Genomic DNA, 26,321 nt, shown 5'->3' on the forward strand with positions numbered 1-26,321 from the left:
GGGGTTACAAGAAATAATGGCCACAAGCTAGCAGAGAGCAGATTTAGATTGGACATTAGGAAGAACTTCTTCACAGTTAGAGTGGCCAAGGTCTGGAATGGGCTCCCTAGGGAGGTGGTGCTCTCCCCTACTCTGGGTGTCTTCAAGAGGAGGTTGGATATGCATCTAGCTGGGGTCATCTAGACCCAGCAGTCTTTCCTGCCTATGCAGGGGGTCGGACTCCATGATCTATTGAGGTCCCTTCCGACCCTAACATCTATGAATCTATGGTATAAGGCAGACAGTGCCAAGCTGAATTAATACCTCTGTGGAAGAAGTTTAATGATTATATATTAGGGTGACTACAGCAGCCAAAGAGTTTCTGAACATGCAAGACAAGAATTTCTGGAAGACTGGTATAATGAAACTGCAGCTGCAATGGACCAAGCACGTCGATGCTGATGGCCTATATTGAAAAACAAAGCAAACTGCTTCTAAGTCTAACTACAAATTTTCTGAATGTCCCTTATGTAGATGGGCAGATCATTATTTCTAAACATATACACTTTCTTAATTTCTGATTAAATTTGAAATGTGCTAATACAGATTTCATATTTATTTCTGTGTATGTATTTTTAATTAAAATAAAGAAGTAAAATGTCACATGGGGCAGCTGAAGGGTACCTTTCCTCTTCTGTTTTGTTAGGGGGGATGCCTGAGTGCCTGTATCACCCTCAAAGAGAAGCCCCTATGCAGCAACTACATGGAACCTTTATCTGGCTCACAAAGTCTTTTTTTGAGAGGCAGGCAGCTATTCTGCTGCATTGTTTCTATCCGACTCTACAGTCACTCACTCACTTATAAAAGATTGTGTTATAAAACTGTTAGTAGACTCCTTTACTCAGAAGCAGTGGAGGAGAAACTCATGGATGGGATGTTTCTTGAAGGAGCTGTGCTGCACTGATAAAGCAGAACAGTGCATTGGTTCAGGCCTTTGCAGTGATACACTGTGATATTTGGGATAAAAAGAAACAGCCATTCCAGCACTGTGGAAATGCTCAGCTGGCTTTTGTACAAATCCAGAAGAATGCAATGAAAACGGATCAGGTTTTCAATTCATCCTACTCATATTCACTATGTTATTACATTTTTTATCTATCCTACAGTAACATAGGCAACAGCTTAAAATATAAGCAAAATGTAAATGCACACATGTACAATCCTGTTTTTAAAAAGCATTATAGCTTTGTAATTCAAATTTATGACACCTTATCTATTATTGAAATCTAGCCCCATATAAGGAACAGGGTTGAAGTTCAGTTATACCATTTATCAGCACAAAAGTGTGAAATCTTGAGTGAAATCTTGAGTGAAATCTTGAGTGAAATTCTGACCCTAGTTAAGTCAACTCACGTTTTCCCATTGATCTCAATGGGGGCTGAATTTAATCCTTCACGTTTTTCTTATCTTTGATAACAAAAAGGCTAAACCAGAAAACAAACCTAAAGGGATTATCTTGAATTTTAAAAAGTCACCATCAAATTTGACCACGAATGGAAATTTTCAGGCCAAAAGGTATGACTATCTTACAGAAATAATAAAACAGGTGGTGATAATGAAAGTTGTCTTGCAACCTTAACTAAATTGTTCACTATCTCAAACACTGTAATACAATCTATTTTTCTCAAAAAACAGCTATAAATCATCAAAGTTCACATCATTTACTTTCTATAAAATCATTTTTATTACCTTTGAGGTTACGGCTATGAGTCACAGTCTCATCAGTATATATTTTGATTATGTGTGATTTACTCAGGTATAACTGCATTAGTTACAGTGGTTGCCAACATTTGTCTTCAAGTAATTCTTCTAGCAGGAAGAACGATGAGTTTAGTTCATGATTTCATCATTACAGTCTCAATTTTTAGGGCAAGTGAAGGAGTTTGGTTCCACTCAGCTGGCAATACAGATTATGTGCCTGTCATTTATGCATTGTGATCAAAGACTAGATGTATTTGTATACTTATCTTAAGTAATTGTTTGAAGGAGAAATCAGTCAGGATAAACCTATTTACAGATAATGATGTAAAAGTAAAGCAGGAGATTTATGAAATGTGCCCTGCTTTTAGAATTTACCTGTACCCCAAATCCTGCCACAGTATCTCAACACTTTGGTAAAAGACTACCAACTCATCAGTAGTTAAGTACAAGAACAAAACAATAATTTGCAAACTTTTTGCTGCTTTAAGTCTATCAAAGCAAAAGTTCTCAGGTAAGGCTATAAAATTCTGTCTGAAGTCAAAGTAATAATGTAGGTGGAACTGCACGATAGCACAGAGTCAAACTAGACTTTTGTGTTATCAGAAATATTGCTTGGACGCAAGTTTATATTCAGTTTTGAACATTAATGCTTCCTGAGTGATTTCCTGCTGTTTTATAATAAATAGAAAAAAAATCAAAACTGCAAATTTGTCATTTAAATGGTTGAGCATTTGCCACATAATTGAAGTACTATGCAGTGTAAGTATCTAATTACAGACTTTTTTCTTTAAACAATTTTTTATTTATACACAGGAAATAATTTTTTTAGGGTCTAAGTGGCTGGATGGATTATTTCATGGTCCATATGAAGATCTAAATTAAAATTCAGGTAACAGTGGAAAAAGGTGATTATCATTTTTAGGATTGTCTACTTTTAAACTGTTAAGTCAGGGGTTGTCAATCAGGGGTACGCATACCTCTGGGGATACTTGGAAAGGTGCTACCACCCCATGCCACTGCGGGGAGCGGGGGGGAGTGGGCAAAGGCAGCCGCTCCCCTCTGCAGGTTGCACAGGTGCTGCCCAGCCAGCCAGACCCGGGGGTTGGGGGGGTGGGGAAGCTTGCAAGCAGCCACCACCACCATCCACCACCCTGCGCAAGCCCACTGGCCCCCTGTGTGCAGACGCCACCACCAGAAAGGGTACAACTCCTTAAAAAGGTTGAAAACCCCTGTGTTAAGCAATGAAACAATGGCGATGATCTCTTTTTACTTTATCACTATAAAAGGCCTCAAACTGACAAACCCTTAGAATAGAATTTAGGAATGATTTTTTTTAGTTTCAATGTGAGCAACAAGTTTGACTGTTTCAGTCTATACCAAATGTTAACAGTTCAGTCATAAACCCTTGTAAATAGAAGATTTTAATGGAAACACCGGAAGGCCCTCTTTGGACAGGTCAGTTCTTAATATAATTTTTTAAAATTAAAAGCCTTAATGCAGAAATAGTCAATATAGCAATAAAATTCTGATAAGATTTCATTTCCTTTATGAAGTCATTATGGATGAAAACCTCCAGTAATCTCATTATTGGAACTAAATTCTACGACTACAAAAAGAAAATTGGTAACTTTATGTGCTGTATATAATATTTTGGCCTCAGCAGTTTGTCCTTTAAAGGAACAAACTTAAAAGAAGCATCAGCTAAGATTCAGATGACACCAGAAGAAATAAAACAAACAGGACAAACAGAAACTGAAAAAAACAACTTTGTTGCAGGATTCCATTGGATAAAGTTGGAAGAGACCAACAAAACCAAAAACACAACAATGATTCAGAGTTTTCCAGCCTCCAATAAATGCATAAGATGGCTGGTAAACTAACCATCTCTGGCAGTAGTAACCCTAGTATAAATTTAGATCTTTGGGCAGGTTGCCTCCTAAACCATATAACAACTTCATGGTATTTGGGAGAGAATAATTAGCACCACTGACAGTGCCAATTAACCTATGCCAGTCAACCTGCTCAAGTAGCTATACACTGGGTGCATCTATATGTACCATTAAAGCAATGTGATAAACTCCGATGGAGTTTGCACCAGAGTTTGTCACGGTGCCTTAATGGCACATGTAGATGCTCAAACTGCTGTGGTCTAGGGTACACGTGCAGATGCTGCACCCGAAACTACAGCAGTTTGAACTGGGGCAGAGCAGCCCCAGGCTGGCTGAGGGGTCCGGTGTTGGGTGGCAGAGGGACTGGTTAGAGCATGAGGGTGCTAAAATGCAGGGCTGGACAGCAGGCAGCCCCTTCATTTTTTCACCCCTGTGTACCAGCCAGCCCTGGTTACCAACTACATATGCACCTTGGTGCATTAAGTAACTGTGCTGTAAAATAGTACTGTTCCCGAGAGTGCTACCTAATGATGCAGTTAATAAATCTACTGCACCCTGATACTGGTACATGTGTAAATGGCAGGGGTCAGCAACATTTTTGAGTAGAGTGCCAAAAACACCCAAAACCTTGACTTGGAAGATGTTGGCGTGCCAGGGCCGGATGGTAGGAGAGCTATGAGGGGCCCAATCCTTGTTTTGGCAACACGGCCCTGGCCCTTTCCCTGCCATCTGCCCCAAGTTGCATGTGCCACGCAGAAAGCCTTCATGTGCCACGCTCTGGCACCCGTGCCGGGGGTTGCCTACCCCTGGTATATGGTGATGCTTTATCGTGGAGCTAATTAATCAACTGCAGTAAATTTAGATGTGTCCACTGCTACCAGTTTAGAAGGCAATCTGCCTGGACCAGCACAACATGCTTGTGGATACTGCTGCTGGGGCTAGGAAGGTTACCACATAGGTAAGTGAAGTGAAGCAAATATAACCAGCAATACCTCACTTGATCTATGGCAGGAGTTCCACCCTGGCTTTAATTAAAAATGGTTAGGGTATGCAATGGCATTTATACCACCCAACTCTTTGGTAGTGATGGTAAGTTTCCATTTGTGAAGGAGAATAACTGCAGACTGTACTACCTAAATGTATCATTAGCAAAACAGAATCTGTACACCCTAGTGATACTCCCTCTCTTTGCCAACTGTGGATACTGTGCCCCTGGGAGGAAAGAATTGTAAGTACCTTGCCTCATCATAATTATCCCATCCTATCCAGATTTTCTGATGCCAGGGACCCTGACCACTAGACTAACATGAATCTTCTACAAAAAAAAAAAAAAAGCCAGCACCCTACGTCTCTAACTTTAAAAAATGAGATATTGGGAGCATCTTTACGTAAGAAATGATGCAATAAAACAGCAACCAATATATCTAGGAGCTTTGTAGTTTACTATTAAAACCTCCTAGTATAGAAAGTCAAAGAACTGAATATTTTCACTAGACTGTTTTAAGGAAATAATCAAGCAGGATGTATAACTACACTATTAAGACAAAACCCTATACTAGTACTATTCATTTCAATGGTAGTAGTGAAATTAGACATGAGAACAAGATTTGATCCTGTGTTAAGTGCTGAAAAGCTAAAAAGTACAGTTGTATCTATTTCTACTATGCTATATCATGTTAGTCAAATGGGATATAACGACATGCGATTCTGACTATAACTGACTGTGATAACTATAACTGCACAATCTGCGTTCCCCAGTGACTCATTTAGAAATAAGGTGCAATACAACTCTTGCTATGATGACTTTAACTGTAAGAGTATAAATAAATAATTCTGGCATATGAGCTTTACTACAATATTTTTAAATACAAGTAGCCCCCAGTACTAATCATGGGCTAGGGACAGAAGTTGCACATAAACTGGTTTAAGTGATCAGAAACCAGTTTAAACCTGTAACAGAACAGAAGTTCAGTGCACATAAACTGCTTTCAAAATGGCTGAAACTGGTTTAAGATAAACCTGGCTGAATGTAGTATCAGACTTAACTGATTTAGGTCAAACCGGTTTATGAAACTTCTCACCCAGACCTCTTCCTGGTTTAAGTTAACTCACAGTCCCCCAGCATCCCAGGATGCTATGCAGCCCTGGGCTGGGTTGTACTGTCTGCTCTAGAGGAGCAGGGTTTGCCCCACCCCTCTGCTCCTTAGCCGAAGCACTATCACTGCTCTGGCTGGCTGAGAAGGAGGTGCGGGTGGGAAATCCTGCCTTGGACTTCAGCCCCTTCTAGTCTTTTCCCCGCTCAGGGGCAGAGGGCATGGCCAGACCCCAGGCTGGCACCCTGCATCTAAGTGGGGGAAGAGAGAGGGGATTAATTGCTCCTCCCTCTCCTTTCCCACTGGCATGGGACCCCAGCTAAGGTCTGCTTGGCAGAGGCGCAGCAGCTCCTTCCAGGCTTTTCCCCCCTGTTCGCCACTCAGATGGCAAGGGCAAGCCTGTCAGGGACTGCTGTGCCCCTGTCAGGCTGACTGCTGCTGGGATACTATGGTGGTGAGAGAGGGGAGGGAGAGGGGATTAAACCCCCTTTCCCCCCACTTTGCCTCAGGGGCCTGGCCTGGGGCCAGCATCTGGCCAAGACCTCGCCCCTTGAGCAGAGAGGAAAAGTCTGGGAAGGGCTGCACCCCTACCAGGAAGATCCCAGCTGGGGTCCAGTGCTGCAGGAGAGGGGATTGGGGGATTAAGGCACACCCTGGCTGGGGTCCATGCAGGCCAGGGTGGGGGTATAAACCCCTACCCAATTGTACTCAAAGGCCTGCCCGGGCCTGGCCACACCCCTCCTCAACCTCCGCTCAAGCAGGGAGGGGGGAAAAGCCTAGAGGGCTTCTCTCCCAGCTGCTCTCCAGCCTTCCTGCCACTGCTGAAGGGAAGGAAGGGCTTGCTCTAGTGCCCCCTAGCTTTTAGACTGAGCCAGTGAAGGCATGCGGCTGCACTTCCAGAATCAAAAGTGAGCGTCTATTCACTTGCTTCTTAGTTCAATCTACACAGTTTAGACTAACCTGAAAAGATTGAATTGATTCAGGCTCGGGCTTTTTGAATGTCTGTACTTAGCCATGAAGTACATGAAATACTAATACATGATACTAGAATATCACGAGGGCAAGCAGCACCATTTCTCTCACCCATTGACAGAGACAAGCTAATATAGATGGATTTGGTCAGGCAGGAATGTTATAATTGTGTAACTGAAGAACAGCTCAAAATGATACTTTAACAATTTGTTTTCACAGCTGATGCCAGCAATGGAAAAAAGACCATCACAATACATATAACTCTCTACTTACAGGTGCCTTTCATGCACGTCATGGTTGAAGAACACAACTCAATGACACAAACTACTGGCTGCCCAGGTTCCACTGGTGGCACAGTTAAAACAGAAATCTACCAAACAGAAGGAGAAGAACAGAAAATTCTGAATATAAATCTAGACTAAGAAGCAACATGATTTGTTTTTCATCATTTTGCATTTAAATTGGTATAATTTATCATCACACTGAAAATAAATTATTAAATATTACCTAAAAGTGCCTTGATCTTCAAGCACCAAAAAAACACATACTATTTTAAACAAATATTGCAAGTATTGCTTTAATGCCTACACAGTGGAGTCTTGCCTACATAACATTATCTCAATATGCACTTGCAAAATAGTCAAAATTAATGCTGTTATGGGCTATCAAATTTCAAAATATCTTGGGATCAGAGAAAATAAAACGGTTTAATTTGAGTTCCACAAATAATTTCTAAGAAATTCAGACCCGAGTAGGTACATGGCCATAAAAAGAGCTGTTACAGACTACAGAATAAATATTCAGTCTATCAAACCCATAAATATGTATTTGCCAAATAAACTAAAACTCCTGAGAACCAGTTATTGTCAATTCCCATACATATACACAACAGATTTATTTATTTTTATGAGCTGCTTTAAAGATTCATAAATAAGTCTGTGTTAAAGTAGAGTAACAAGAAGGAAGAGACAATCTGCAATATCAAGACAACTCGAGTTCAGGTAAAAAGTAATTGTAGACAGTAAATATTACTGCCACATAGGTTTATTTTCCAATTTACTAATGAAACTATTTTTAGAAACATATCTATGGGACCTATCCTGAAGACTTTACTCATGTGAGAAGTCAATGGTTAGTAAGATCTGCAATGTCATGACATCAGATTTAACCATCCAGGCTAAATATAACTGTTTTTAGAACAATGGCTCTTAAACTTTTTCTACCTTGAAATACCATTTTTCCCCAACCTGATACAAAGAATACACTTCTTTTGAAATTATACCTGTGATGTGGCAAGAGATTGCTAAGTAGTTTTTTGGTTCTGGACAGAAAGGTGTTGAGAACAGGAAGGACTGGAGAGCCAAATGGGTGGTGGAGTTGATACCTGGTTGGTGGCTGCTGGCTGCAAAACCACTGGTTGGGAAGAACGAAGGTCAGGGGTAGGCAAGTATTTCGGCTGGAGGGTGGCTTAATGACTTTTGGTGAGCTGTTGAGGGCCACAAGGGTATCTCCGCCCCTTCACAGATGCCCCAACTCCTTATCTTCATCTTGGAACCAGAAGTCCCACCCCCTAACCCCGACCTTTGCTACCTGAAGTCCCTCCCCTTGCCCCCGGAAGCACTCCTTTGGAGGGGGGAAGGGGGTTGCCATCTTCAAACCAGAAAACAAAAACCCCAAATGATATATATAAAAACAAACATCTACTATAACATATTTTAATTTTCTTTCAAAAAATATTTTTGTCCTGATTTAAGTGCATTTGCATAGTGTATAGTGTATATTGCATAATAGTTCAAAATAAAGTCTTACTTTTGTATATTGTGTGTGAAGGGTGTAGGGCATGGTTGAGGGGTGGGTGTGAGGTGTGTGTTGGATTTGTGTGTGCATGTGGGGTTTGTGGAATGAGAGGGTGGATGTGAGGTTTGTGGGGGATCTGTGGAGGGAGTGTGGGCATGGGAGTGTGGGTGGGCGGGTGTGGAGTTTGTGGACGGTGTGTACAGGTGGGTGCAGGACCCCCCCCCACACACACACACACATTGTCCCCACGGAGCACAGCCCCTACTGCTGGTGGCAGCAGCAGGTGGCAGGCCCTCGGCCCACTCATGGCCCACAGCTAGCAGAGACCCCTGGTGACGCACAGATCCAGCTGAGTCCCAGAAGCTTCATATGACGGCATGGAATTAGCCTGACCTGGCCCACTGGTGCACACTTTCAGGCCAAACTGGGCTGGCTCCATGCCAGGCCATGGGGCTCCTGGCACTGCAAGCAGGAGCCGCATGCTATCGGGCCAGGCTAGGCTGGCTTGATGCCTCCAGATGGGGCTTCCAGCACTCCAGTGGGGAGCCACATGTGGAGGCACAGAGCCAGCTTGGCCCAATTGCATGCAACTTCCTGTGGTTCCCAATCCACACACTTTCAGGCCGGGCAGACTTCACTGGAGTGCTGGAAGTCCCATGTGGAGGCATGGAGTTGGTTCAGCCTGGTCTGATGGTGCACAGCTCCACGTGCTGGCATGAAGCAAGCCTGGTTTGGTTTGAAGGTGTGTGCTAGCGGGCCAGGCCAGGCTAGCTTCATGCCACCATGTACACATCCTGAGACTCAGCTGGAGCCATGCATCACCAGGGGTCTCTGCCTTCCGCGGGCCACACATCACCTCAAGGGCCAACTGCCTGCTGCTGCTGATAGCAGGGGCTATGTCCCCTTGGGGAAGGGGCATGTGGCAGGGGGACCCACACTCACCTTCCCCTCCTGCAGGCAGGAGCTCCTCTATACTCTCACCAGCTGTCCAGTTGCAAGCCACTGCACTTGGTGTCCCCTCACAGGGCTCCTAACTGGAGTGCTCAGAGCCCCATGGAGGTGGGGATACAGAGCCTGCCCGGTTGGATGGCACACAATCTCTGAAAGCCCACACCTTTTGCTGGCTCTCACGGGCTGGTAATAACTGCTTTTCGGAGGGGCCCCACGGGCCAGATAGAGGATATAGAGTATGCCTCATGCTTACCCAGGGGGTGAATATCATCACATAATTTAGTGTTTTTAGTGGCAACTGGTAACTAAAATTATTAGCAATTATCTCCTGGTTGTTGGCCAGGCTGACAATGTGGCTTCAGCAGCCATGGCATGGGAGGTTAAGGGGTGGTGAAGTTACCTCCTTGGCTGCTAATGCAACAGTGGCCATGGCCAGAAGCTCCACAGTCTGGGTCTGGCCCACAAAGAGCCCCATGTTCCCATTGTGGCTCACAGGGCTAAATGAATGACACCTCTGTTCTAAAGGGATCTTTAATACAGAGAGGAGGATTGTTTAGTCCCTACGGAAATTCAGTCTTTGGCCATAAGACTGTTAACAAAGGTATCAATTAGTGAACATCAACACACAGCACACGCACACACACAAAATCAGCTCCAATCACTAGCTTATTTTTCATTTTGACTGATTTTAATTGACTATCAAAGGGGAGAAGCTAATTCAGAAATTGATCAAAAGAAGTAGCTAACTAGAAAACTTAATTCAAGTAGAAACAAATATAAAAGTTAATTCTTAATGAACTGAAATAGTTAATTGTGGTTACATACAGCTCTTTAAAGAGATAACTAAATACAGACTTGATATTTACCTGCTGGTCTGACTGTGTCTTTAGAACCGATTGATCTGTAATGAGCACTGCTCTGGAAATCTGCCTACAAATAAATAAAGCAATTAAGGTACTTCACAAAACAGAAAAAAAGTAACTGCTTGGATTCAGGCCTTGTGGCAATCATAATTTAATTACAATTTTACTAATATGGAAAATGATTTACATGTGCTCATGACTCTACATTATTAATTAATTACATGTTTTGCATGTCCCTGATATAGTCCCACTTCTATAAATGTTTACTACTGCAGTACTTTCAATGACCAAAATAAAAGTATTTGTCTGAGTAAAAGTTCCAGATGCAGGGTCTTTTCCTCTAAAATTGTTATAATGTTTTCAGATTACAAAATAATTAGAAATCTATTTTTTATGAATAATTGCCTATATCACCAACATATTAAATATGTAGTCAACAGGAAAGAATCTTGAGTAATAGACACACTGTTAATTTTACAAACATATAATGAATTACCATAAAGAGCTACATGGCTTTGATAAATAATATATAAACTAGAAGACTGTATAAGTCATTGCAACTTAATGCATTCTTTGCAGCATTTGTGGGACTCCCCTGACTCCTTTGCTCCTTGTCACCCTGTTTAGTAACAAGAAAGACAACAAAAGCCACGAAGAGAATAAAGCAAAACTGGTACAAGAATAATACTATCCTTAGAGAATACTTTGAGCATCAGGAAGTGGTTCTCATAATATTCTAGATAGAAAATGGTAACAAAATCACTAGCCACTACAAGTAGAAGTCTTCCATTGGCTGCTTGAGTCCCATAAAGATGTGACCCAAGCCAGAAAAACTTCAACAGGAGGAACCATAACTGTCTATTGTAGAAAACAGGAACAGGGAGGAATAGGGATAACAAGGCAAACATTTTCAAAAAGTCTCTGATAATCTGGGGTGCCTCAAAAGATTGGATTCCAAATATAGCCTAACTTCCCCACGTAGCCAAGGCTGGATGAAAATATTTGGTTTCTCATTTGGAAACCTGTAGTTCAGCATAGGAAAATTTTGGCAGAATTTCCCATGAGGAAATCAAATAAAAGCAATTTAGAAGGGTATTTTGGCCACAGGAATAGACCGCTTTGCATAAGAAATGCAGTTTATCAAGGAAGGTGGAATACAGTTCTCTATGAGGTATCATGGTGGCTAAGGCAGATGCAGAGATTATGACCTTGAGTCTCAATTGTTTTGTCTTAAAAGCAAATAATGCTGAAATACTAGCACTGTCCACAAAACAGAACTTGTATTTTTTGATCAGATCTAGCACCTCACATTTTTATTGTACTTTTTACATTCAAAACAGTGTAGCAACGATTGTTTGCAAGGAAAAGTGAGCTGAGCTGGGATATTATGAATTCAAATCTCAAATCCTTTTCTAACAATGTTAACTCTGTGCTGCACTTGCTACTATTATTTTGCCTCTGTGCCATTTGAAATGTACTGCAAAGGTAGTGCATACATAGTGCTGATGGCATGTTGATGCTTTGACAGGAAACCAGGAACAAGCTCTGCTCAGCAAAACAAAGAGATAATATAAGGGGTTTCAACACTCCTCCAAACTTGAGCATGCTTACATGGGGAGCATGACAGACATCTCCATAATTCCATTTTTTGCTGCAAGTGTTAGAGTTCTCCAAGAAAAAAGTCAACATAAATTTAAAAGGAAATGTTAGCAAACTTAAATATAGTTAGTATAGCAGTTCAGTCCCCCGACATGCAGAAAGAGGAGGAAGAAAGTTGGGGAAATGACACTGCAGAAATACACAGAATTAGGATGTATTCATATAACAATGTTGCCCTCTGGGTCTGTTGTGAAGTTTGCAAGGTTGCACTATGTATTTGGATTTTGTCTGGGAGAAAAAGCAAAACAATGCACTTACTATGTGTCTTCTTTACTATTTACCTGTAACATACATTTGTGCATGTTTCTTCTGAAAGGTAACTATCTTCCACAACAAAATAGTTGGCACTTATTCTTTGCCCAAAATGATCTATAATTGCTTTACATCTGTTAAAAAAGGAAGCACAATAAGTAAAGACTGCTTAGATAAATGATATCACAAAATAAATCTTTTATGTTTTTGAAGTTGAACAATATTTGGAGATTCAATTCCACTTCCAATAACTGGCAATAAATGCTGCATGTTTTACTTGTAAGCAGGTAGAAATGACGCCTTATAAAAAAAACCCGACTACATATAACAAGATCGTATAGAAACCTATTTAGATAGCTACGTTATGAAATACATGGTATTGTTTATTCTAATTTATGCCATAATTGCATTAGTCAATCACTCCACAAATAAAACAATGTATTCCATCCACAATGATAACATCACTTTTTTATTGCAATTCGACAAGTTACTTGCCTAGTGATAAATGAAAAACTGATGATTTTCTATACATGACCCTATCACTTTGGCATTTCTATAACTGGCATGCCTTTACAAAAAATGGGTAAGTTTACTGTAATAATTAAGTTTGACAAGTTAGAAAATTAGTTAGTTTGAACAATGAAGGGAGTAAGCCTGGCAAATATACAGGATGGACAGTTATCCAAGTGATCTTTTCTAGTGTTAGTATCTACTTCTACAAAACACTTGTGACTATGCATAACATCTCTCTCTCTCTCTCTCTCTCTCTAGTTCAACAAAAAAACACAATAGGCCATGTTGTTCAAAGAACAATGCAAATGTTTCTGACAAATATGATTTGTCTTTAAGACTGTTAAAATATATTTCATTTTAGTATCTTAAGTTCACTTCAGGCAAACATTTAAAAATCTAATGCTAAAATTTTCCCCAAGCCCAGAATATAGAAGTAATGAAATTTTCCAACATTCATATTTTCTTAATACAAAACAGATCCAGAGCCTAGAATAAACAGCTCTGGTCTTGCTTATAGCTTGTACATGCCACTACAATACACATAAAATATCTATTTATAACTGAAATCTGGGGTCCCTTCTAAGGGACACCCATTCATCCTCCAAGAAATAAGCTTTACCTATAGCACTACAAAGCACTCTCTCCCCTATGATGTTTCTTAGTTTTCAATATCAGACCTCAAGGTAACCAGTTATTTTTTATTTATGCGGTAAAAAAACAAAGCTGTTATTTGTAAAAAGAAAAGCCTTTTTGCAATGATATTGTATAGAAATATTTGAGGCTACCTACAGTACATCCTTATAACAGCTGTTGTCAAAACGCAATGCCATAGAACTATATTTCTGTATGCACTGAAGCTTAAAAGTAGAACAAAAATCTGAAATACAGGACAATAAGATTGTAAGTGCAAAAATGTTAAGCGATGGTAAATTTATTTTGAAATTCAGATCTTTTAGTATATTACCAATTTAAGCAGAAATTTAAGAATAATTCAACTTATAAAAAACAAATGAAACATTTCCCATTAACTAAAACTTGCCACTGCTGACCAGCCAATATGCTTTGAATTCACATATGGTTGTTTTTTGTAAGCAGAAGTTGAACACACTAAATAAGACTAGTTTCAGATGTCACCCTTCTCAATGATTGCTTTCATTAGCCTAATTACATATAGGATATATGTTCTATCTTCTTGCCTTGTTTTCATATTACAAGGATTTTTAAGTCTTAACCCTGGATTCTCAGTAAGGCTTTCATAGCTTTATATAATGTCAGATCATTTTCTGCATATAAATGTTAAATCTTATTTACTTTTTGTCTAATTTACAAAACATCTCCCACTCTTCAGAGTGAAATATGCTTAAATCAGTTTCTAAAAATACAGTGGAAGTAAAACTGTGCTTCATGATACATGTATACTTTAAACGGAACTTTAGAAAGAACCAAATGCCCAAGAGAGTAATTTCCTAGTTTCTTATGATAATGCTTTCATAGGATTTTTCCTCACCCTCCAATAACATTTTATTCTAAAATTTACGTTTAGGAGATATTCCTACATCAATAAGGTTTTTTATACATTTAGTTACTAGTCAGCATTTGTGAATTAAGGTATTTAAATGCCCTTTCCTCCCCTCCCCTCCAGATCATGTTGAAATGCATCTTATTCACATCAAATTGGAGTACTCTTAGGGACTTATGTGAGGTCAGGATTTCACCCCAACTTTCTATGGAAAAATCTGTGTTCTAATACAAAAGGAAGTCAAGAAATACAGGTAAAGAAGAGTTTAAAAAAACCTTAACAGAAAGTTAAGGATAATAGTACAGAAGACTTGTCTGATTTTACAATAATAATTTCACAATAACAATCAATGTATTACTTGCATATTACCCATTTAACTGTTAGTAGCAACATTCAAGCACCATGGTGAAAAGTAAATTAAATATCTCATGTCATAAACTTTGAAATACCACTTACATACATTATAAATTATAGTTTTTTCAATATGCATTTCACTTGCTATTTTTAAGGGGTTTTTGGGGAGCTGCACTAATTTGACTCTAAAGCACTCATTTAATATGGCTAATAAACTAGCAAGTCAAGCTGGCACAGTTCATATCTAATTATAACCTTTTCTATTGTTTATGAAAGAAGGGTTTTTTTCCCTGAACATTCTGGAAGGAGAAAGGTTGATTAAATGTCATGTTGTATCACTCAAAGCCAGCAAAAGCAACCATAGGCTTTTTATTTTCCTGCTAAGTGTTGTTTTCTCTCCTTTGTTCAGAAATATCTATCAGGTCATATGTTTGATAAGGTTTTTAAAAGAAGAAAAAAAAGATAGTGCTTTTAATATCAGTTTCCACTTTACTTCAAAGGAAGATCATGAGAAGATTTCTTTCAAGTACTGCCTCCAAATAAGGAAAACACTTATGCACTGACATTATCAGGTCTCTGTCATCTGATATGTGTTGGGACAATGAATCATACAGAACCCTCCATTGACCTTCTTTCAATGTGTCTAGATAAAAGGATGAAAATTAGAATCCATCTCCTTGCAGTGCCACGAGTTATAAATGTACTTTATAGGGCTCATTATCCAAACTAATGGACTAAGGGCGACATCCTTGAAATGGACTTACCAGCACTGAAAAAGCCAGTATGCAATATTTCAGGAAAGATATGTAAATTACAGTGTTTGCTATATATTTTTATTATAGAAATATAAATTTACATTTGTCACATCTTTTCAGTTTTTGGACAGAATTATTTAATTGGAACCACATTTAAAGGTATGCTGAACATAAAAATGTTATTTTTAATGCAACCACATTTGAAATATAATTATGTAAATTAAAATCCTTTAAATCATCCTAATGAAGCTAAATAAGCAATTTCTACTAAACATACAGGAAATAAAAGCAAAGACTAAAAAAAAGGATAACAGTAAAGAAATTAAATATGCATTTCCTTTAGGGCAAACAGCATAATGCATGTTTAGTTTGCTAACACTCAGAGCATTTGAGTTAGATCAAAATTATACTCTCTAGCAACACAGCATCTTTTAACAAACTTTTTTTAACTGATTATTTACATGAGGTTGCTTGTAAGCTTTCTGAACTTGTCCCGCTTTTTATTTCCTTGAGTTGTTTAGTTAAAAGTTATATTGCTTGAATGTGTGCACAAAGATGCACACATTTAAAGGAAAAAACTTTTATTATTCAAAACCTGGAACAACTGTGTTTAAAAGATTCCAGTCTTCTAAAACTCTTTCTCTGAATATTATTATAGTTTGTACACCTAAAGTACCTGGAAAGGGCTTTATTAACATAATTAATCTAAAGAAAGCTATTCTACTGTTTCATGCATATAATGTAGACAGACACCATGATATTAGACTAAACCTACCACATATATTATATATCAGCATAACCTCCTTACCACTGCATCCTTCTAGTTCATAGGTATTTAGTTTTTTTTCCAGATAACTTGCTATTAATCAAGTCCCTGCATCCCTGCCTGGGGTGACTGGAGAGCACATGAAACTCTGAGTTGCCTGCAGCAAAAAGCAAATAGATGTCTGCCACAATAAAACAGAACAGATTATTACTAACTTCTGTCACGGCCACTAATTTGGGAACTTGTGGTGTGACAAAACGTAGGATATCTATTTGCTTTAACATTTTTAGGTAAGGTGATGTTTGTTTCCACCCAAACCGACTCGGGTCAGCGTAACAAAAAATTTCCAGTGTGAGAGCCCAACAGGTAAAAGGGAACATTCTTGAGTAGATTATGGACATCTAACATCACATCATTTGCTGTGATGGAAAAGTTGTACTTAAAACAAAGGTTTTCAGCATTTCATTTAGATCAGTGATTCTCAATCAGGGTGCCATGAGATAATTTCAACATATGCACAAGATAAACTGACATTTCAAATAGGAATTCAGAGTGTTAAAACATTTTGTCATGTTGTAGCCTTTAAGTTCTTTGCAACAGAAGGATTGCTCTATTATTTTTCTGTAGTTAATAAAACAAGTAAACAGTAAGATCTAGCAATTTCTAAGGGGTGCTTTGAGTCTACTAAGGCCTGTGCCTCAAGCCAAAAAAGGCTGATGATCACTGCTTTAGACAACCAGATTCTGGATTCATCTAATCATCTCTCATCTAGCTAAGCTTGTTCCATAGCTGGAACCTTTCAGTTGAGAATGCTTTGTCCTGGTCTTTCATGTGCTTTGAACTAGGTTTTGTCATATGCACCGTCCAAGAGCAGTACAATTGTTGCCATATTATTAAATGCCAGAGTTCACATAATGCAATTTTTTTTGTAATACAGTCAAGGCTTTGGTCAACTAATTGCTTTGAAAATTATGATGAAGACCTTATAAGTAGCATCAGAAGCATATTGGGAGCAAGGGAGAAACTAGTGCATGGCCCTGAGGCATTCCATGGAGAAGACCGAAAGCCCCCTTGGGAAAGCTGCAATGTTTAACATTAATTTTACGAGAAAGTCATTAGAAATCTATTGTGAGGTAAACATTTTGGGGATAATAATAAAAGCCTAATTCTTATAAGTGCAAGGGCAGGGGTTTTAAACCTGCACATCACTGGCTGGATCAAAATATCTGAAGCAGTCAGGACGTCCATGTAAAGACATAAACCAGATTTTTAAAGTATTTAGGCCCAGGTGCATAAATCTTGCCTGCAGTTCTTAGTGAAAATAGGGGTAGATGATTTAATTAGCATTAGGGGGCTAGACAATCAGGCTAATCTCAGAATAATGATCAAACTCTGTTGAAATGATTAGATCCAAGGCACAGTATTCATTTAGAACATAGCTAACAGGCAAACAGCAGCAATCTCAATCTCAAGAATCTAGAAGTTTGAAATAGTCTTCAAATGCAGAGATGGCATACAAGAAATAACAGAGAGAAAGGCAAGACAGACAAATAAGAGCAATAAAATGGCAAAGGTAGGCAAAAACTGCATCAATTGTGAACACATTCTGGTAAGTTTATTTGACCACACTGGAAAGAAAGAAAAGTCCATCAGATGAAAACACTATATGAGAATAAAGTCCCAAAAAGACCAACCAACAGCCAGGTTCAAAACACACTCAATATTTTGGCTTTAGCACAGCTAAAAATAGGTGGTTTGATCTAGGATACTGATCCAAATGGGTAGAAGTAGGTATAAGATCCGTATAATCAATAGAGAGAATAAGGCACAGAACCCCCAAAAGGTGATCCACAGGAAATGATAGGCACACAGACATGTATGACCTCCACCCCTCCTCAGAGTTTAGCACCTGATTCAGGGATGCACAGTTGGTGCCTCCACAGTCTTGGTATCTAGAGTGCCCGCAGAGGGATAACTGATAACTAGCAGACACTGAGTTCAGTACATAGCACCCACGGGCACATTTTCCTAGGAACACTTTTTACTAGGAATAATGGTGTTGTTTCCCACCTTTTGCTTATCAGCATAGTGGTTACAGCACTTACCTAGGAAGTGGGAGACCCACGTTATAGGTCATGCATGGCCTGAAGGAACACAAACCCACATCTTCTACTTCTCATGAAATCCCCACCAAGCTAAAAAATAATATGGGTTAGAAACACCCTCCATACCTCTTGAATTTGCCTCACTAGATAGCCAAAAGAAACGGGCTGGAAGAGCAAGCCAGAGGAAGCACAGTTCCACAGTCAAATGATGAAGGCACTCCTCTGAGAGATGGAAATCTGTGTCTGGATCCTTATGTGCCTATGGATCTTTTCAGCCCAAACAGAAGTGACTAATGGATTACTGTGTCTAAATTATTTTATTTTACAGCCTCCGGAGCTGGGTAATTCTAAATTGCTTCCTTGTAATTTAGGTACCTAAATCCTACTTAAATCATGCTTAGGCACCTAGAACAATTTGGATCTGACAATAAGGTTGCTGACAGATGTGACCCCCCCCCCCCCCCCCCCCCAAAACCAGAAGAGGAAGCATGTTAGTTCAACCCAGCTCCCCAGCATCTGTATAAACTGGATGCCTCAGCAGGGCTTTTTGGTGCTTTTATCTAACAGCTGATCCAACTAGCTATTAGGTAAAAGTATCAAAAAGCCCCACTGAAGCACACAATCTATATAGATGTTGGGTGAACCGGTTCAAATTTACATGATGCGCCTTCTGGGCACACTGCCCTCAGTGCAGGGACACGCTGAGCTTAAAGCAGTGTTGGGTTTTTTTCTTTTTTTCCACATCTGTAAGCAGTCTAAGTGAATGAGAGAGAGACTGGGAGAATTTATAAAAATGACTGAACAACTGGTTTGGAAGTAGAACTATCCTGAATGCCCCAAAATCTAGAAAACTATTAAAAGATAACCAGGGTTACCCGAAAAATGGAATACAGGGAAAAAAGTTCTCAAACGTTTTTCAAAGAATGAACAATTTAATGAAGGTGTATTTACTTCAAAAATACTGAAGACATATAGAAGCAGCTGGAAATATGAACTACCTGTGGCTGACAAACTAAAGTTTGCAAGTTGCTGAGTGAAGCAATAGTCCCACTGAATCAAATATCAAGTATGAAGGTTTAAAGTATTGCTTTAACTATGCATGCTTAGTAAGAATAACATAAAAGCAATCCAAGTGTGATTTCTAACTTTTGCTGTGTTTTAAATACAAGTTAACTTTCAGAACAACATTTCAAACATCCAGTTCCAACCTACAGCATGTTTTTATAACTGTTATAAATCCCTCAGAAAGATGTATATATGGAACATGTATGATAATCTATAGAAGAGTAAACAATGCTACCATGGAAAAAATGTGGCAGATTTTTCTTCACTAAACTTTAAACCTGCCTGAAGGCCTGATACTGTTATAGAAGAATTTATCCTAGGATAAGAGGGCAGCATAGTTTATGACAACAATCTACCTAAAAACTCATTAAAGTCTTTTCTCTTGGAGTGACATGCATTATCAGCAAAGATTAATCTGATGAGTCTTTAGGTGAGCTCCATTTTTAAAAATGCAATAACAGAGGGCTTTGTTGTCATCTGATGAAAATCAATTAGAGTAGGTAAGGCCACAAGGAAAACTAACATCACTCATCACCAGCCCCCCGGCAGCTGAAATGATTTGTCTTCCAAGCTTGGGTGATCAGGAGCTGTAGTAATATCACAGGGAAATTAATTTAGTTTCTATATTCTAGACCCACTTTCCTTGTTCTGGAGGACCTATACACAAATTACTTTTAATCAAGGTTGATGTGTTATTAATACCAAGGAGGATCTTTGAAGAATCATTTTTTTAAAATCGACTTTAGCATTTTTCATCTGTGTTTTGTATATAAACAGGTTACTTATATTACCCTTACCGTCCAGATTCTTTGTCCACTACAAGGCACTGTATAGAATGGCGAAGACAATAGGTTCCACCAAAAACAGCACACATCCTAGAAATATGTAAAAAAGGTCAATGTTAGGTGAATCATAACCATTTGTAAACCTAGAGTTGTGGTAAGAAAGGAAGTGGATTAGGCACTAACATTTATCAGAATAACATGCTAACTGATAAGTCTGAACCCCAGAATCACAGAAATCTATATTACCAGCTATATCACTCTCAAATTAACTGTAATCACAGGTTTGCAGCTGAACTATTATTAACACCGTTAAAGGCAGACCAGATGTTCCAGAATATGCTAGCACACTGAAAAGACTTGATCTAGAAGGAAAGGGTGTTAAGGCTCTCTCAGGATCTGGTTAGGAATCAGATTATGTTCATAATTCTTTTGCAAAAATTTGGTTTTAGCACATCTTTGCTTGCGGCTGAAAACTAAAAAAAATATATATCAAAAACAGCCATTTCTTTAATAATGACAAAGTTATTTCCCCCATAAAAATAGCATTCAATCTGCTTTTCTAAAGCCAACCTGCACTTCATCGTGGTGAATGGGTGAACAGCCAGAAGTATGGGACTGCTCACTATGGTACACTGAGTGTTATATAAGATGGACATGCCTAGGAAGATTCCTGAAAATAGCCAGCCACCACAGATAGTGTTACAAATCTCCACTGCCTTTTAAGTGGGTATTGGGTAATCAAAGTACAGGCCCACTGACATTAACTGTGGTTGGCATCAGGAAGGGCACCTGAACCTTATCTTGTGCACAAATAAGGCTAGAATGTTCCTTGGAGAGAACAGTAAAGAGTAAACTCCTGACTGGCATGAAAATGGGCAAAGGATACAATGAAGTCCACTGCTGCAGCAAAATAAATGAGTTGTCAAAGCAAAGGGAGCAAAGAACTAAAAGATGACACAAACTGGGAGTAGGCAGAGATGTGGGGCAGAAAATTTCCCAGTGCTTTATTCTTCTGTGGAAAATTTTCCACTTCTAAACATTCATTGTTTCATAGAATTTATTAGTAACAATGAATGGATGCCAATGCAATATTAGGCAAGCTTGGCAGACAGCAGAGAATATGTTTCCCCTCACATGGTGGAAGGGATATTGTAACACCTGACTGTTGTCCAGGATTGCTCTAAGGATCCTAAGCACTCCACCAACAGCAGCTTCTTGTAAACGGCACTGGAAGGCTTTCAGCTCAATCAAGACAAAAAGGAGGAATAGACTAACAAATTAACACACTGCTAAGCTGTTTCTGTTTCTCAAAATCTCTTGCTTCTGGAGAATCAGTCAGAAGCACAATTAACGAAGAAGATGCAGTGTGATGATAAGTTGCCCTTGCCCATTGACTCAGTGGTAAAACCATCCTTTAGTGAAAGAGAACGTGGTTCAATATTGATTTGCCTCAATATGATTCTGAAATGGAACTAATAAGTAGTGCAAGGGATTCTACAGATAGTGACAGTGACACTGGAGGTGCTGCAGTGACCTCAGTGGAAGAGAGTTAAATTCTGTTGAAGTAGATGAGTGGACAACCACGGCATATCCTGCAGTTGTTTGGGTGTGCTAAAATTAATGTCAACAGTTTTCAATGCCTTCGGTTTTTTTCTTAAATTTAAACAAACAATGTAAGGGAAGCACAAGCTATTATAGTGTATTGTCTTTACATTTTTACAAGTGTTCCAATAAAAATAATTTCTTCCTACATACAGGTTTGAATTTGTTTGAATATAACATTTAAACCACATTACATGTGCTGTATTTAATTGTTTTCCTAATCAAATATTTCAGTTCAAATACTTGTGGCTATTGGGACAACAAATTAACATGGGGTACTTTTTTAGTTTTGTTTACTAAAAGCCAAATAAACATGCTAAATCAGATCACACTCTATTTAGGGCATTGGAAAAATTTCTGGAAAATTTTCCAATTCAAAATTTTCTGCAAAACCCACATCTCTGGAAGTAGGCTGAGAAGATGACCAAGACTGAGGTGGAAACATATGAGAGTTCTGAGCATCTGCCCAGAGAATGCAGTTGGCATCACATGTGGAGAACAACTATCTACTCTTCGAGTTAGAAAACATAGTCATAAAGAAGAAAAAAATGGCTGCATACTCTCTCTCATCATAAGCAGGATTCTTAGTATTATTGAGGCTTTCTCTAGAAGGTTTTGGACATAAAAATCACATGCATCTGCAGGGGAGAAACTTACTCAGCATAAAAAAGAAGTATTTTTTTTCTGCTCTTTAGCAAGAAGCGTAATCATAGTCTGGTCAATTTTACACTCAACAGTCTACTCATCCTTTTTAAAAGAAAAACTACTTTTCTATTATATGCCAAAAAAGTCCCTTTCATTGCTTTATATTTTTGCAGTAACCTATACTGCACTCCATAACAGATCAATATTAACAAAATGTCCCTTGTATTCTTCCGTGTAATTATGCTTTTAAAATGTACTTGATATATTATTTGGATATATAAGTTTTAAGGGCCAGTAAAAAGACTCATTTCTTTCTAATTGAAAAAACCAGGTAAACACTGTACAAAACATGTTTATGCCCAGATCCAGGGAAGGATGTGCTGTACTTGGAAGCTTGTCAAATATCTCTCTACCAATTGTACAGTTGGTTCAATAAAAGATATCACAAAAAACCCTGGCCTCTCATACAATTCCTGAACCATCTTGAACACAACAATGCAACCTTATCATAATTTGGTAGTAATTCTGTTCATCTCATGCCCAATTCAGTTTATGACTTTCAATATGTTAAGTATCTCTTAAGCCTCACCATGTTCAATGATAAATACAAGCTGCAATTATTCCAGTATAGATCACAACCCTATTTTCAGCTGTTAGAACACGAAAAAGCCCCAAAAATGCAGCATGAGAAAAAATAGATTAAATGAATTCTTTTTTGCCTAATGCACAATGCTAAATCATAAATATTTCCATATTTACTACATAAAAATAGAGCAATTCTTCTGTTGCAAAGAACTCCAAAAGCCAAGAGAGATCAAAATATTTTTTACTTTATGAATTCCTATTTGAAATCTGTGAGCTTTTTTGTGAATCCTGTGTAGGTTTTTGCATACCTAACAGAGCTAATATTTTACAGCATCTTGTGGCAACATAAAAAGGATACTGCATCACCCTAGTTGAGAATGACTGAACTAGACAATATAAATCTGGACAGCATCATGGCTAGCATAATGTACAATGACAGTGTGAACTGAAATATATCAGATACCTTGGATTCACTGCATTTCCAGATGCTCCTCACCAATTACACACAATAAGCCCCAATCAAAAATCTGTTTGCAGCATGAAGACACTATGGACTCTCTATATCCTGTCCCCTTTTGCACTAGAAGATATGTTGGATCTTCTCTGCTTGTGGAGGTCATCCGTATTTAAAGAATGCAAAAGTAGGTACACATATACATGCTAAGTCTACTGAGTCTGAAACAAGATATTAATATAATAGTAAATCCTGTTACGGAGTTACAAAATGTTACAACCACAAACTCTCTTGTAAAAGTAAATTTTAAAAAATAATACCCTGAAATTCTTTTCATGTGAAAGTCATGACATTTGACTCGTATGCAATGCCATCATTTTGAAATGACCAGTGTTGATATTACCTCATTTCATTTCCAGTTTATATTAATGTACTGTAATAGATACCACTAAATTCTATTATAGTAGAACAGTCTCAGCTGTGAGAGTTATAATAAAAATCTTACATTCAACTCACTACCTTTCATTCAGAAGATCCAACTTTACAAAATTATATAGAAAGGGTCATTTCATATATCACTAGGAGCAGCTACAGTTCAAGACAGGCATAGCTTGATATGTGACAGGAGAAAGAGAGACCTTCCTCCAGGTAAAAATACAATATTAAAAATGTTCTGTGAAGAAATATAAGAAAGTTTGTCTTGCTCATTATCTCCTATATTGTATTTCTTCCTTACACTACCTCCCACTCTCCAATCTCAAGGTTTTGACTTTTCAAGAAAATGAAACAAGAGCAATGCATATCAGGCCCTGATAACATTTGAAGCACTTCAAAGGGTAAGCAAACAGACATGCATGTCCTATGAAGTGCTTCCAAATTTGCAGAAGCACTCCAAAAATAACCATTCATAAAGCAGCAACTAACTGGAAAGGTTTCATTTTTAAAATGGTTCCAGTTATGTCTGTATGCTGTAACAGTACAACAGAAGATTGCCCAGTCTTCCAGAATCCCACAGAGCTCTGCTCCTGCCATCCCTTCCCATGGGAGTAGGGAGGGAGAGCAGGTCAGACAGTCAACAAGGCTGCTTACAGATGTTAAAAAAACCCTCCAAAAAAACCTGGTGTTTTACTTTAAACTCAGTGCATTCTTGTGCCCAGCCCATGCCCAGAAGAGACATTGCATTAATTGGACCCAGCTCACCCAATGTCTGTATAAATTGGGTGCTTTAGTGGGGCTTTTTTGGCTCTCATCTAATAGTTGGTTGTATCAGCTATTAAATAAAAGCACCAAAAAGCCCTGCTGAAACATCCAATCTATACAGACGCTGCAGAGCTGGGTCAAACTAACGTGCTGCTGCTTCCGGTAAAGTACAGTTTTGTTTTGGTTTTTTTAAACATCTATAGGCAGCCTGAATGCTCTCTTGTCTGTTTAGCTGTTTCTGGGGCTAGAGAGCAGCAATCCCTGTACTATTTTCTGTCTCCAGTCTCCCGGTTCTAGCAGGCGTAGTGATATGCTCTTCCATCTTTAGCAAGCTCTAGAGCAAGGGTGGGCAATTATTTCAGGAGGAGAGCCGCTTATGGAGTTTTGGCAAGCCTTCGAGAGCTGCATGACAGGCAGCCAGGGGCAGATAAATATTCAATTTCTAAATTTTTTAGGAGCCCCGCAGGCTAGCTAGAATGGCCTGGTGGGCCACATGTTGCCCATGGGCCGCATTTTGCCCACCCCTGCTCTAGAACCTGAGGGGCATTTAAGACTGGAAAGAACAAATTCTTATGTGTCTCTCAACTGAATTAACACTTATTCCAAAACAGAGACACTCCTTTACACTTCCCATCTAAATAACAATCTTGGCAGGCTCTGCTTGAGTAACAGAATATTTAATTATTGGATCATAGCATGGAATTCCCTCAAAGGGACCTAGTAAACTGTTCTTGATCACAAGTCCATGATCTTACTACTTTGGTCTCTGAAATAATTCATTTTCAAAGGTTTTCCTGTTTAAAGCAATGTCTACCATAAGAAGCAACTGGGAGAAAGCCACCAAAACATGAAATCAATATTACTACTTATCTGCTCTAAAACCACAAGGTTTGTAACTTAGAGAAACTCTACACAATTACACTTATTCAGAAACAAATCATTTTCTGAACACATGTCAAAACTAACTTTTACAGATTTGTTTTTAATAAGAACTTTCTTATTTTGCTCAATCCTATAATAAAGTTATGATCCTATACTTCTCACTAACACCACATAAACATGAAAATTATTGTGATTTCACAAGTTCTGCATGATCTTAATGAAGCATCAAAACAGAGTACCAATATAGTATGGAAACTTTCAACAGATGTCTCAAATATCTGGTAAAAACGACAAGGAAAATGTGAAAAACAAATATTCCGTTTTGAATGTTTTTAGCAGTTTCTTAAACCATGGGAGTCCCAAAATAAGACATGCATTAACGCAATGCAAAGACCTCCAAGCAATTCGTTATCTCAAAAGCATCAGTACGTGTTGAAGATTCTTTAAAAAATGAAGTCCCATCCTTGACTGTGAATTTCAGTTTCCTGAAATAAGTAAACAAAAGTGATAACCAAAGTTTATAGAAAATTAGCATTTAAAGGATGGTTGTAAAATATTTACATTTCAGGATTAAGTGTTCCAAGTTGTGGCCCATACCAAGAAGAAATTAAAAAATAATTACTTTTTTGATAGAGTGAAATGTTCCATTCTACAAGAGAATAACTTACATCAATAGCAAAAGTTGGGTACGAGAAAAGAAATACAATCTTCTCTTCTAATGTTTCAGATAATTTTGCTCACTCTGATTCTTGAAATGCTCAGAATTCTGAGTCCATTTTGGACATGTATTCTCCTTGAAGGATTTCTTGTTTCTCATAATTCTTATTCCAACATTTCTTAAAAGAATGTTTTAATGTCATAATCAAGAAACCATG

General features: G+C 38.5%; 1 protein-coding gene across 4 annotated transcripts in view; it reads right to left on the reverse strand.

Moving 5' to 3' along the window:
- The window catches only part of CHM (CHM, Rab escort protein 1), a 148,747-nt gene that overhangs the window by 24,799 nt on the left and 97,627 nt on the right, over nt 1-26,321 (reverse strand). For 2 of the 4 annotated variants that reach the window (XM_025209962.1, XM_025209961.1), the window contains exons 9-12: nt 20,091-20,168; nt 12,246-12,350; nt 10,309-10,372; nt 6,968-7,064 (exon numbers count right to left, since the gene is read on the reverse strand). In XM_025209962.1, coding sequence (XP_025065747.1) covers nt 6,968-7,064; nt 10,309-10,372; nt 12,246-12,350; nt 20,091-20,168 — 344 coding nt within the window. The remainder of the gene's footprint in view (nt 1-6,967; nt 7,065-10,308; nt 10,373-12,245; nt 12,351-20,090; nt 20,169-26,321) is intronic. The other 2 variants (XM_025209963.1, XM_025209964.1) reach the window with 2 other exon arrangements.

Source organism: Alligator sinensis, unplaced genomic scaffold (assembly GCF_000455745.1).
Source record: "Alligator sinensis unplaced genomic scaffold, ASM45574v1 scaffold242_1, whole genome shotgun sequence".
Lineage (NCBI taxonomy): Eukaryota > Metazoa > Chordata > Crocodylia > Alligatoridae > Alligator > Alligator sinensis.